This window comes from Saccoglossus kowalevskii, chromosome 2, assembly GCF_978046115.1.
Source record: "Saccoglossus kowalevskii chromosome 2, keSacKowa6.1, whole genome shotgun sequence".
Taxonomy (NCBI): domain Eukaryota; kingdom Metazoa; phylum Hemichordata; class Enteropneusta; family Harrimaniidae; genus Saccoglossus; species Saccoglossus kowalevskii.
Window position 1 is genome coordinate 29024635 of NC_140642.1, and position 15131 is coordinate 29039765.

The 15131-nt window shown below is 37.2% G+C and overlaps 2 protein-coding genes across 2 annotated transcripts; both read right to left on the reverse strand.

Annotated features, from left to right (window-relative positions):
• Positions 1-4654: 4654 nt before the first annotated feature.
• LOC100369131 (photoreceptor outer segment membrane glycoprotein 2-like) lies at positions 4655-8979 on the reverse strand. Its single transcript, XM_078009616.2, has 3 exons — positions 8355-8979; positions 7241-7475; positions 4655-4929 (listed from the first exon to the last, which is right to left on the reverse strand). Exons 1-3 carry the CDS (start codon positions 8918-8920, stop codon positions 4753-4755), a joined length of 978 nt encoding a protein of 325 aa, XP_077865742.1. The 5' UTR covers positions 8921-8979; the 3' UTR covers positions 4655-4752.
• Positions 8980-13697: 4718 nt separating this feature from the next.
• LOC100368982 (tubulin-specific chaperone C-like) lies at positions 13698-15128 on the reverse strand. The gene has a single exon (XM_002735163.4). It carries the CDS (start codon positions 15043-15045, stop codon positions 13996-13998), a length of 1050 nt encoding a protein of 349 aa, XP_002735209.1. The 5' UTR covers positions 15046-15128; the 3' UTR covers positions 13698-13995.
• Between the last annotated feature and the right edge of the window lie 3 nt (positions 15129-15131).

The following is a 15131-nucleotide window of genomic DNA, read 5'->3' on the forward strand; positions in this document are numbered from 1 at the left end:
AGCCTCAGTCTCGCTATCTACGAGAAGAGACTTGAATGGGATCTTGACATGATGTCACCATACAGTACTATGCGAGTTGCAAACCCCAAGTAATGTACCTCTGATGAGACATAGTTGAATAGTGACGTAATATTACCCATTACAGTGACATGATAAGGTATATGAGACATAGTTGAATAGTGACGTAATATTACCCATTACAGTGATATAATAAGGTATATGAGACATAGTTGAATAGTGACGTAATATTACCCATTACAGTGACATGATAAGGTATATATGAGATATAGTTGAATAGTGACGTAATATTACCCATTACAGTGACATGATAAGGTATATGAGAAACATAGTTGAATAGTGACGTAATATTACCCATTACAGTGACATGATAAGGTATATGAGACATAGTTGAATAGTGACGTAATATTACCCATTACAGTGACATGATAAGGTATATATGAGATATAGTTGAATAGTGACGTAATATTACCCATTACAGTGACATGATAAGGTATATGAGAAACATAGTTGAATAGTGACGTAATATTACCCATTACAGTGACATGATAAGGTATATGAGACATAGTTGAATAGTGACGTAATATTACCCATTACAGTGACATGATAAGGTATATGAGACATAGTTGAATAGTGACGTAATATTACCCACTACAGTGACGTGATAAGGTATATGAGACATAGTTGAATAGTGACGTAATATTACCCACTACAGTGACATGATAAGGTATATGAGACATAGTTGAATAGTGACGTAATATTACCCACTACAGTGACGTGATAAGGTATATGAAAAACATAGTTGAATAGTGACGTAATATTACCCACTACAGTGACGTGATAAGGTATATATGAGACATAGTTGAATAGTGACGTAATATTACCCACTACAGTGACGTGATAAGGTATATGAAAAACATAGTTGAATAGTGACGTAATATTACCCACTACAGTGACGTGATAAGGTATATGAGACATAGTTGAATAGTGACGTAATATTACCCACTACAGTGACGTGATAAGGTATATGAAAAACATAGTTGAATAGTGACGTAATATTACCCACTACAGTGACGTGATAAGGTATATGAGACATAGTTGAATAGTGACGTAATATTACCCACTACAGTGACGTGATAAGGTATATGAGACATAGTTGAATAGTGACGTAATATTACCCACTACAGTGACGTGATAAGGTATATGAAAAACATAGTTGAATAGTGACGTAATATTACCCACTACAGTGACGTGATAAGGTATATGAGATATAGTTGAATAGTGACGTAATATTACCCACTACAGTGACATGATAAGGTATATGAGACATAGTTGAATAGTGACGTAATATTACCCACTACAGTGACGTGATAAGGTATATGAAAAACATAGTTGAATAGTGACGTAATATTACCCACTACAGTGACGTGATAAGGTATATATGAGACATAGTTGAATAGTGACGTAATATTACCCACTACAGTGACGTGATAAGGTATATGAGACATAGTTGAATAGTGACGTAATATTACCCACTGCAGTGACGTGATAAGGTATATGAAAAACATAGTTGAATAGTGACGTAATATTACCCACTACAGTGACGTGATAAGGTATATGAGACATAGTTGAATAGTGACGTAATATTACCCATTACAGTGACATGATAAGGTATATGAGACATAGTTGAATAGTGACGTAATATTACCCATTACAGTGACATGATAAGGTATATGAGACATAGTTGAATAGTGACGTAATATTACCCATTAAAGTGACATGATAAGGTATATGAGACATAGTTGAATAGTGACGTAATATTACCCATTACAGTGACATGATAAGGTATATGAGACATAGTTGAATAGTGACGTAATATTACCCATTACAGTGACATGATAAGGTATATGAGACATAGTTGAATAGTGACGTAATATTACCCATTACAGTGACATGATAAGGTATATGAGACATAGTTGAATAGTGACGTAATATTACCCACTACAGTGACGTGATAAGGTATATGAGACATAGTTGAATAGTGACGTAATATTACCCACTACAGTGACGTGATAAGGTATATGAGACATAGTTGAATAGTGACGTAATATTACCCACTACAGTGACGTGATAAGGTATATGAGACATAGTTGAATAGTGACGTAATATTACCCACTACAGTGACATGATAAGGTATATGAGACATAGTTGAATAGTGACGTAATATTACCCACTACAGTGACGTGATAAGGTATATGAGACATAGTTGAATAGTGACGTAATATTACCCACTACAGTGACGTGATAAGGTATATGAGACATAGTTGAATAGTGACGTAATATTACCCATTACAGTGATATAATAAGGTATATGAGACATAGTTGAATAGTGACGTAATATTACCCACTACAGTGACGTGATAAGGTATATGAGACATAGTTGAATAGTGACGTAATATTACCCATTACAGTGACATGATAAGGTATATGAGACATAGTTGAATAGTGACGTAATATTACCCACTACAGTGACGTGATAAGGTATATGAGACATAGTTGAATAGTGACGTAATATTACCCATTACAGTGACATGATAAGGTATATGAGACATAGTTGAATAGTGACGTAATATTACCCATTACAGTGACATGATAAGGTATATGAGACATAGTTGAATAGTGACGTAATATTACCCACTACAGTGACATGATAAGGTATATGAGACATAGTTGAATAGTGACGTAATATTACCCATTACAGTGACATGATAAGGTATATGAGACATAGTTGAATAGTGACGTAATATTACCCATTACAGTGACATGATAAGGTATATGAGACATAGTTGAATAGTGACGTAATATTACCCACTACAGTGACGTGATAAGGTATATGAGACATAGTTGAATAGTGACGTAATATTACCCATTACAGTGACATGATAAGGTATATGAGACATAGTTGAATAGTGACGTAATATTACCCACTACAGTGACGTGATAAGGTATATGAGACATAGTTGAATAGTGACGTAATATTACCTATAATAGTGACATGATAAGGTATATGAAAAACACAGTTGAAGAGTGACGTAATATTACCCACTACAGTGACGTGATAAGGTATATATGAGACATAGTTGAATAGTTACGTAATATTACCCATTAAAGTGACGTGATAAGGTATATGAGAGGCATAGTTGAATAGTGACGTAATATTACCCATTCCAGTAACGTGATAAGTTATATATGAGACATAGTTGAATAGTGACGTAATATTACCTATAATAGTGACATGATAAGGTATATGAAAAACATAGTTGAATAGTGACGTAATATTACCCACTACAGTGACGTGATAAGGTATATGAGACATAGTTGAATAGTGACGTAATATTACCCACTACAGTGACGTGATAAGGTATATATGAGACATAGTTGAATAGTGACGTAATATTACCCATTAAAGTGACGTGATAAGGTATATGAAAAACATAGTTGAATAGTGACGTAATATTACTCACTACAGTAACATGATAATATATACCTGGGACATAGTTAAGCGGGTGAGTTGTCATGCGTCAGTTGGCCATAACCTGTCAATGTTTACAAACAAGCGTCTACCTTTGCGTTTTCATCGTGTGTTGTTATCGTCGCTTGGAACTCAATTCCCGCGCGTGCGCCGTTGATGAATCTCCGGCTTTAAACGTGACGTAATATTACGAATGATCGATTAGCTCGTCATCTTTGAAATGTCTACAATACATTGCGATTGTTTTACGGCAGTATGATCTGAATGCCGTAGTAAAAGTAAACATCATGATAATACATATAATTGTGACAGTAGAGTCGAGTGGCGGAGCAAGCAGCACTGTTTATGTAACGTTGACAGTCGGAACCTAATTATCATATGTACCTTTCTAAATCGATTATTTGTGTAACGAGGCTGGGATGCACAGTGGGCACATCAACCTACTCCATGGTTAATGATTATATCCTACACAAGTACCGACTCTGTAATGCAAAAATTGTACTGTCACTATAAGAACACTGGTTTAGAAAACAAACAAAACGTTTTCAAAACAGCGTGTAAAGTCCAGTAATTGAAAGGATGGCTGGAGCATTTACCTTATTGGAAACCTGTAGATAAAGACTTCTGCCTACCTAAAACATGTATTTCACTGGCTCGCACCTATTTAACTGGCCGTGTGTGTTTTTAAATCTTTATGTTTTTCAAGTAAAACACCCAATTATTCCAACGAGTCTCGTAAATAAAATACCAGAACACAAATTAGCAGGAAATTAGTATATTCAGAGTTGTAATGTCCTGTGTCAATTGCCAATAAAAACGTTGTGCCTTTTTTTAAATAACCACAGTATTTGTATCGTGCCCGTAGCTCAATGCACTTTCCTGTTGCGCCCTAGCGGCTTGTGTGACGTAAAGTCGGTCAAAAAAAGAATGTTATAAAGGGAATTGCTATAATGTACAACAACTACATATAAACCAATTACAGTTGTCGCTCTGAACTACGTTACTTTCGTCCATTGACGTCATTTTGACGTCAAAGGACGCGACTTTCAGAAAGACATATTGCCCGTAATTGTAAAATACATAAACATAACTACATAACTACAATTCCACTGTTTTATCTTGTTTATTTTTTCGATTTTTTTCTCTTATTGTAGAATATGTTTGCAAACAACGGTTAATATTTGTCGCTACATTCAGGTCTCTCATTCCTTCGATTCTTCGTCTATGATTCCTTTGTCTCGAACACTTTTCGGTGCTCGTACCACGTTCACCGGCATGTTCTCGAAAAGCCAGCCGGGGGCATTCGACGTTGGATCGCCTGAGACGTCGGCATTGTGAATGGAAGTCTGCAGATAACGTACGCCGATGAGAACCAATACCTTAGGATGTGAATATAGAATGATATTATACATTAGTATGCTCCTATGACCTGCTCTAATGATGCAACTGTGGTGTGCAAATATAATTAAATGCCCAGACCCCGGGCTCGCGGTTGAATGGTTGAATTAATTTTAACACAAATAATGTGAGACCAAATTATAATTTAAGAAGGAAGGAAAAAAAACGAATTATTGGTTGAATGTTGCGTATCCTTTGTTTCCCCCACGGAATGCACAAACTAATATTATTTCAATGTTATTTTATAGTCGATTGGTCACGCTAGAGCCTCGCAGCGATTATCGCTTGGCTGAGTTTGTAATGTGATTTTGAAAGTCGACTACGATGCATATGATCGATGACAGCGTACTGTGTAAACAGGTCTCAACAAATGGCATAAGGAATCACAACCACTGCGAGTGCTGTTTTGTGGCTGCATATTGGCTAATGCCAATACTGCAATAACGCTAATACCACAGACGCGGTGTTCCTTGCAAAGATCTCGTTTATTGTCCCGGGGCTGTAAAAAAACCAAAATAACATTACACCACATATAGAGAGGGAAAGTACTGGTACAGTAATCTCCAGTTATGCGGAGCTTATGTCGTAGAGCTGTGTGTTCGTGTGTCTATACACAACAGCTTTGATTGGTTCGCTTTACGAGTACGTACGTAATTAGCATAATTTGCATACTGGTTTACCATATTGTATCTTGAAAGATATACATTACAAGTGCATGATACAAGCCAATGTTTATCCTTTTTTTATCAAATGTAACTACATGGTAGTTTTTGATTATATTATGACAGACTGAACGAATTGCCATAAAACACAACGTTGTGCGAATCTATATCTGCCCCAAACCTATCATAAAATCCATTACACACCTACATACATGTAGTACATGATTGTGTTTTATGACGTAAACAATATTGAAACGTTACTTGAGGACATGTAGCAACTGTTTGGTAAGTTTCACAATGACATCTTTCACTCTGACACCATTCAAAAAGTGATATTGGGTATTAGGACTATGATGTAAAAAATTTGATGGCAGAAAAATGCGCAAATTGCCAGTGTGGGGAAATGTTTGAATTTAGAGCATCAAATATTTCACACAGTCCAGTAGTCCCAAGAACCCAAATGAAGCCCAAGGAATGATCTCAGAGTAAAATTTCAATATAGAGTGAATATTCTTGTTTCGTATTGTCATACCATCTCACTGATTAATTCAGTTTTAACGCCCACACGTCCCGATATGGACCGAGCATAGTATACGGTTACTAAACTGGTAATTGCGGATGTGTTGTGTCATTGTGCATACTTTGAGGTATTCACGTAATAACCTCATAATATTCAGATATTATCAAAATACAAAAATTCTGGATTGCACCCGGAAACAAATTACATAAAAAACAGTTCTTTGTATTGGATAGTCTGACGAGGCCGCATGAGTTGCGCCCTCAGCGGTGCTCCAGAGCCAACATGATGACGTTCGGCCGGCGAGGGCCTCCTCACACTTGTATGTCAGGGTATGTATTAGAGAGAATTCAGAAAATACAAATACATTTAACATTGAAATAAGAAAAAAAAAAACGGGGCTAAACATCCGAGTGCTAAACAACAAAGCCCAATGTTTGCGTTACTTTACAGGTAACCATGGTTACACCGCGTTGTTCGAATGGCTACGTCAAGCTGGCAAACACAAATTTATAATTATATAAACTTGTAAAAAATCACGTAGATGAAGCTAGACTGGACATGATAGGGCGAAGATAAAACACTAACTGTTTTAACAGCGATCGATTGTCGTGTCTGGATCACATGTGTCGTTTTTCATGGAATGTATATTACATCATTGTGTATCCCACATCGTCACGGTGAAATGAAGTGGTAATAATAAAAAAGGTCACGCCGCCACTGGGCGTATCATGATCAAGTTGTAAACACGTTTTTTTTTTTCGCATCAGATTTGGGTTATATGCATGTAATCTATATCGGTTTAGTGTGGGTTTAGTATTCTACTATCGATGTGTGGATCGTAAAGAGGATGGTTATTATGCTGAAGACGCACCCCGAGGATGCCACGTCGACTGTTTAATATACATACGTCGCGTGTTGTCCACTTTAAATAGTTTACCGTCTAATAACATCTCATTTATATTACGCTGTCCATGGCATATAACGTGTGTATCCAAGTGGTGAATTTCATTAGCATGCGAATAACGCTTTTTAAAAGTTTTGCTGGTATTTTCATGATTATCCCTTGTCATCCTGAGGAGATATTACAATACGTGAGAGTAATATATATACCTGAGCACCGAATATTGACATGATGATAGCACCCATGACTTCAAGTCTATGGCTGAAGTATTCGGTCATTACCCGCCTGCAACCGTCTGTGTAGATAGTGAGACCAGTATTAGGGTCGTAGTTATAGTGCATATCACTATCGAAGACATGGTGGTGAATGCATGGTCGCTTCGATGCTGGATCGCAACAGCTGAACGGCGCATCGTCATTCAAATAGCCCCCCGTCGCCATCTTTCTAATGAAATATAAAAGAGATGAACAATGGTTGAATGAAAAAAAAAAGAAACAGTTTCCATAGTAATACATTTAAGTTTGTGCCCACGCGAAGGATATATAAGATAGACTCGGGTAACAATCGGTAACTGCCAATAATTGCTAGTATACACACGCCAGTTATGCAATTGGAATACGTATATTTTATCGCACTAACGCACTAATTCGAGAGTAATGTTATATACGAGTAAAGCCGTGCTGTGTGTAAAAATTTGCAAATCTCGACACGTGAGCCACTGTGCCAATACGCGACGTAGTAAATTATTACATTATACCGTCGTTATATTAGAGAGTAAATGTCGCTGTTGTTGTATCCATAACCATTATCTATATACTTATATAAGGTATATGTTACATAACTACAACCACGTGGTCAAGTGTCGTTAAACGCCTGGGTCGATTTACGGCGTTTGTTGTAAATAGTAAAACATGATCAGGAAAAATGATTTAATTTCTAATCTTAACATTTATTTATTTATTTATTGATTTCCCTCAGTGTAATACTTACAGTCTATGGCGAATAAATATTATTATTACTTAAAATGTTATTATTATTATTATTAATATGTAAATACTGATTACGTTCAATTATTTAATTACTTTGGGAATTCGTTGCTGCGGGATATGTCTAAATTTGGAAGAAACTTCTGCCGACGTGCTATGTTGCACCCAAACCGCCGTACGACCAAGAGGGCGCAACAGACGTCGATCTGAGTTTGCTCCCACTGCCTTATAATACGCTAGATAGCTATAACCAGTTAAATGTCATTGTGAATCTGTCGCTAAACTTTCTTCAAATTGTGCGATTTGTTTCTTCGCTAATCACTATTTTAGAACTTACTCTTTGACTTTTTCATCTCTCATATTTAGATACATGCCATTAATCCACGGTATCACAAACCAGTCTTTGTGGTCTTCGTTTCCACAGCACTGATATTCCATTTGGAGTAGATCGATCTCTTTCTTGAGATGGGCATCGTTACGATACTCTCCCATAGCCTTCTTCAACCCATCGTGTAACGAATCGTGCAGCTGTCTCCGGTGATCGAAACACATGCTGCCACCAGCTAGCAGGAGAATCACAAGTACCATCAGTACTATGATGTAGGGTAAAAGAAGTCCTTTCAATTTAGCGCGGGTGTGAGTGTTACCACAATCATGACAGATCTTCCCCCCGCCCAAGAACACGACAGTTGAGAAAATCCCCACCACGATCAACATCCATGGTAAAACGTTGGCATTGTAGCCATCGATCAAGTTCATCTTTTCTTCGACCCGTATCTTGAAATAGATCCCCATTGATGTAATAACGACTCCACAAATGGTGGACGCCCAGTTGATTATCCATAGTAATGTGCCTAATCGCCCTCTACCGTTCTCGCTTAGTTCCACTGCCAGAAGTGCCATTTGTATAGTCGATAAATATCGCAAAATAGGAACATTTTCATGTGGAAAAGTTCATGCACATATTCACGCAAACGACCGACGTTCTATAGAACAGCGTCTACGGTCATAGTTCTAAAACACGCGAGGCGTCACACAAGAAAAATAAGTAAGCAAAACAAAAAAAAAAAAAAAAAAAAAAAAAAATGAGCGTTGTTTCACGTACTACAAATGCACTTGCTAAATATCAAAAACATAAATTATAAAAAAAAAACATTAACCACACGGATTTTATCGTCGAACCAGAACAAAGTCATGTAATTTATGACCGTTCTCAAAAAATACGTGTTGGATTGCTGCCATAAGCTAGGAAATACTTTCGCGTTTGTCGAACCACACGCGATGATTTGACGTATATTCCTATGTAATCTTTCTAAGTTTCGTTGAGTATTATTTTGTAAAGACATCGCTGAAATTCTCCCATCTGTTCTTAAAGGGGTCATTGTTGCTTCGACCAAGGGCGGTAGGCAAAAGTGCCTGGGTTAATAGAATACTAGAAATAATACATGAATATTTTCCTCCTTGAAAGTTATTAGCAACATTCTAGAAATGAAAAAAAAAAGCAGTACTACGAGCATTACCCTGGTGACATGTTTTGACTCGAACTCGTACTTGTATTGGTTTTGCGTCTTGCTGAGACTGAGTTTTAGAAAACGTACGTCGAGCGCGTACAAGACATCATGGCCGCGCGCTTTTTGAAAACGTTCGAATGTGGGACGCTTTCACCTCTGCTTTTCATATTTAGACATAGTTATTCAAAGTAAATGTATGTTATTGTCATTATTCAAATAAATCGTCAACATTTAAAAATTATCATCCATCCTGGCTTATCTTACACTATGCCTACCGCACTTGCTTCGACGATGGCCTTTTAAAACGTTCCATACAAATCGGACGGCGCCCTCTCGTGCCAATCCCCCCTGGTTTTATGTTCGATTCCACGCGGAATGCGAGACACCGCAGTGAACAGTGTCATTATTTCAGTGATGTGGAACTAATGAATAAACTTAGTAAGCTATGATTTTGTTTTCACAATATCTTCTGTAACTTCATCTCTTGAACTGCGTACACCAAGTTAATAGTTCAACAAAACACCTCAGAAATATACACTGTCCTATAAGTCGCGCTCACTAGCGTCAATGGGTGAATAGGTTCACAGCATCGCACTTCATATTGTTTTGGTCTGTAAATAAACAAATAATGTTTTTGAGAAACGCACTGTATTTAAAATGACCACACAAGCAGTACAAGTAAATACGGATTTAGGAAATCCTGTTATCCATCTACTGTAGTATATCATTTTGACGTTCCAAAACGCTTAATCGCTTTTAGGAAAGTCTGTAACATATCACTGTTGTGCTGCATGTTAACTAATATGGGTGTGTAATATTCACAGTATATATTATCAGAGGTACATTACTTGGGGTTTGCAACTACGGTGACATGATACCGTTATAATCTCGCTCTCGTATAAGCGTTCCAACTCAGAAACATGCGAATGCGCATGCCCGAGGTAACTAGGATACTGGGATGTCCAGGTGGATCAAAATAGCTGATCACGATATGACGGATTACGATAACTATATTTTCTGTACATTTTCGATGTATTACATGTTTTCACTATGAATGTGGTAATACATGTTTTTTTGTTTTAACACGAGTACTGTCGGGCATTTCCTACTGATCTAGTTTTCCTTCCATCTTCTATACAGACACGTTAAAACCAACGACATAGTCCAGAGTCCACATACTAGTACATGTATACAATTTGTGTTAATAAATGAATGTGTTCAAGAGTAGAGTAGAGTGCAATGCAAAACGGATTGGGAAATCACTATCCCATGAACCTTTGGGAAAAAATAACATTCGCTGGAATTATCTTGACACACATGCAACCGATCACCCAGACGATCGACGCATGGATGGCTTTAGGTGTAAACATATGCAGTGTATGACGACATCGAATCGTGTGAAGTACGTTATAAAGAAAACGCATGTGTCATTGCCAACTTTTGCACAGTATTAAATATTTTTCTATTTAATGTTAAAGTTGGGCCAAATGGACATAATTTCTGGGGGAAAAAATATGAAAAACTTTTGCAGGTTATTTTGGAAAAGTGACCAAAATTGACTGATTTTGAAAGAGGTAATACAATACATTCACGTGTTTCTATTATCATTATGTGAAGTTTGTCGTAAATGTGGCATATTGCACCATGTGCATACCACATACCGCCTTGCTGGTAAAACATTTATTATAATACGTTCAAAAAATAATATCTTCATTTGGAGGAGTCGTTACTTGCGCACGCGCGGGAATATAGAGTCCTAAGCTCATTGACGCTGCAGTTCGGCGTCTTCTACACCGATTTGTGCTGGGACAGCGCTTCCGGTGACGACACAACGGTCCTGAGCGACGATAAGAACTCGCGCTAAAACGCAAAGGCACGTGAGTAGACGCTTGGTTGTTAATAAAGACACGCCATGGCCCATTCTCCTATGTAGAACTGTCACCGCTATATAATTTCGTACACCAAAACGACAACATCGCCATCTAAGTTACTAACATCAAACTTGGCTGAAACAGCGAACTAGTTAATAAAATATCCAAGTTTTAAAGAAATTTGATAAAAACCGTTTGAGCCATTGTAAAGAAAAAACACACAACTATGACAGCAACAACACCATACATTTCGCCTCAAGTGCTTTTCCTTCATTTACGACGAAACGCGCAAGATAAAAAGGGGTGTCAACCGTTACAGCGATACTACCGGTAAATCTCCAAATGATCTTCGTGAAACTTTGTATCCATAGCCCACACTGATGAATAACGTGTCATTTTAGTGATTGTATGTGCATTCCATATATTACTGATGAGGCAATATAACAAAGGAAATATGTTAGACTCGAACATCTCTGCACCAAATTTGACACATTTCAAGATCCTTTGCCGTTGGTGGCGTGCTCGCGAAGCCATGAACGGAGGGGCATACTGCAAATTCAAATCAAAGAAAGATCAGAAAGAACTCCCGTGTGCTGAGAACATTGAAGACACATTGAAAATTAATTCAAAATTATTTGTACTTGAGATATTGATGGAATAGCTGAAACCTAATTATGTAAATCAGGTAACTGATATGAACAGATTTGAGTGTAAAACTAATAAGGCCTGCATAATGTAATATCTATGTACCAAGTTTCATTGAAATGTGATTAGAACAAAAAAACTATGAATAATTATTGAAGAATTAATATGAACAAATTTCAACACAAAATTAATCGGGCCTGTCTATCGTTCTAGAGCATTTATGTACCACATTTTATTCAAATGTGATGATCAGTAATTGATTAATTATTTTAATTAGGTGATTAATAAGCATAAATATTTACCAAAAACTAATTGGATCTCTGCATAGTCCTAGGTTCATTGAAATGTGATGATGAATACTCTATAAAAGTTTCATTAAAATCCAATTAGTGGTTCTATATATATCAGTGGAACAATGATGGAACAGCTAAAAATCAGCTAAGTATCATGCAAATTAGGTAATTAATATGCATGGATTTTTACCAAAACCTAATCAAATCTGTGCATTGGCCCAGAGCATCTATGCACCAAGTTTCATCAAAAATCAATGTATGGTTTTTGAGATATAAGTGGAACAGACAGACAGACACACACACAGACAGACAGACACACTAACTGCAAACACTCCCTTTTTGTGCTTTGCACACAGGAGTCAAAAAAACATGACCATGTAATAAAAAAACAAGTGCATCAAGAAACTCTTGCCAATGAACCAAGCCTAAAATAGGTAATAATCCTTCCAATGGTACTTGTGTAACTACTGAACAGTGTGATATGGCAATAGTTAGAAAAAGTAAAAAATATTTTACATGTCCACACGAGGGTCATCTGCCATCTCATAATGAATCAAAAATTGGTCAAAAATTTAGCATAGTATCAAAACTACCATGAAATATTTTTTTTTTTTAATTATACAGGCAGATTTCATTGATTGTCTAAACCAATTTTATTCACTAGTACCGGGTAAGTTCACAATGTAACCAACCACTAATTCAAGAAATAAAATGTGAAGTAAATGTACAAAATTTAACCATTGGTTGGTACAGTACAATTCTCTGCTTACTGGTAAATGCTTTTTTGCCAACACACCAACATGTGGCAAAAATATCCAATACACACAGCGGGTCAATGAAATTTGCTCAAACTTCAGTTTGTTAGCAATTACAATTCAACACACATTATCATGGTAACCTGAAATAAAAAGGGCCCTTTGGTTGATATACAAATTCTGTGTTTATAATAAATTGCTGCAGAAATTCCAAATTTCATCTCCTCTGTTGATTGAATTATTTGACAATCTATTCGTCCCCACAGATGGGTGCCAAAGTCCAGTCACCCCCTTTGGATGGGATGACGACGTACATAACTTACCGGAAATACAAAAGACTCTGAGTAATGGCACACAAAATTGAATCCCCAAATTAGGGGTTTTATCATTTGAACATATGTGATGATAAACAATGAAACTATTGTCAACAAGTATTAACCTTTCTACAATCAAACATTTTTTTCCATTAAGAATACTGTTACCAGTCTCTCAATGTGTGCTGAGCTACATGCTGTTTCCTGTGCTAAATACGACAGTATTTTTGAATTGCTAAGTGATGACAAACAAGCTCTTTAATAATTGCAAACATATTAAGGTTCAGGATATTTTTTCTGAGACTATACATAAAATATCTTTTAATTCCATGAAGAAGTTCAATATCTACCATACACGATCACTTCCAGAGGTGCAAATAGCCAACTAATTATTTTACACCCTGGATGTGAAAATATCGAAATTATATTTGTAATTAAAAAAAAGAAGAGATTCAAGCATTTTAAACATGTAAATATCACAAGATTTAATATTATAATTAATCCATCTGATGAATTAGAATTTACAACCCCGAAAGAAAAATAATATGCAGCACACTTGGGGTACACTACAATTTGGGTAGTGAATCAGTTACGGATCCCACGATGTCACCCTTTTCTTCTCCGGGATGAGGCTCCAATTCGGTGAATGTTTGTCACTTGCCAACCAATTAAAGTCGTCAACGTCGTCCCAGGTATTCCGTTTTCGTTCTAAGCCCGTCGCAGAAAAGTGTTGATCAATTCCAACATACGACCAGGTGTATGGTGCAAATTCTACCCGGGTGGTGTCCTCGATAATGGCTCTGCTGGTGACATGCAGATAAAACTGAGTGTCAGTGGTATGGTGCACACGAAGTTGTTGACAAGACACCACTAATATACAGTTCACACACTCATCAACGAAAATAGATCCTGGAACAGGGCCGCAGAATACTTTGCAGTTTGTCAAACTGTTGATATGCAAGGCACTGGGTGATCCGCGTACCTTCACAACAGAGTCCACAAGACGAAACAGCCCGACATCTTTACCGTTGACTTCGGTTTCATCCAAACTGACTTTCTCGGCTTTCTTGTCAGAAACGCTGCATTCCATCTTACCAGTGTCCGATATGACCTGGGCCATGTGAGCGCAAATGCTTACATTTTTCTTTGCAGCGTCAACGTCGACAGTTCCTTCAGATTGGCCGGTATCTTTCCTGCGCGATTTGAAAGTGAATTTCTTTTTCGGCATCTTCTCATCTCGTTTCTCAGTTACTGCTTGCTGCAATTTTGTAATCGCCTCCTGTGCAACTTTGATATCGTAGGACGGAAGAAACATTGCGGAATCACTTACAAATTTTTGCAGCTGCTGTATGTCCGCGGATATTTCATCAAAATAATCGATCATTTTTGATCTTGTAACCTGTTCCACTCCGATCATTTTCTGCTCGATTTTCTGCCGTGCTTCTTGAAACGCCGAACTGAAGTAATCAGCGCTCTCTTGTTTGAGTGAAGCATTTTCACGCTCGATGCGCTTCTTCTCTAATTCGGCCTGTCTCTGCTCTTCCCTTCGTAATAGCCTGTCCGTGATTTTCTCCATTTTTTCAGCCAGAGCAGGTATTTTTTGGTCACCACTGCCGTAAACTTGATTCGTGTCCGCCATTTTAGCTTAACTATGTGCTCCTACTGCGCACGCGCGCTGGGTTATAAGGTCAAAAGGTAATTTCAACATGAACAGTCTGAGCGTGT

What these genes read in the sequence shown, in the direction of transcription:
- LOC100369131 (XM_078009616.2), bottom strand. Translation starts at nt 8,920, where the DNA reads ATGGCACTTCTGGCAGTGGAACTAAGCGAGAACGGTAGAGGGCGATTA. An exon ending in AGAGATGAAAAAGTCAAAGA is followed by an intron (nt 7,476 to 8,354) that starts GTAAGTTCTAAA and finishes ATATTTCATTAG; the next exon opens with AAAGATGGCGACGGGGGGCT. An exon ending in TGTCAATATTCGGTGCTCAG is followed by an intron (nt 4,930 to 7,240) that starts GTATATATATTA and finishes TCACATCCTAAG; the next exon opens with GTATTGGTTCTCATCGGCGT.
- LOC100368982 (XM_002735163.4), bottom strand. Translation starts at nt 15,045, where the DNA reads ATGGCGGACACGAATCAAGTTTACGGCAGTGGTGACCAAAAAATACCT.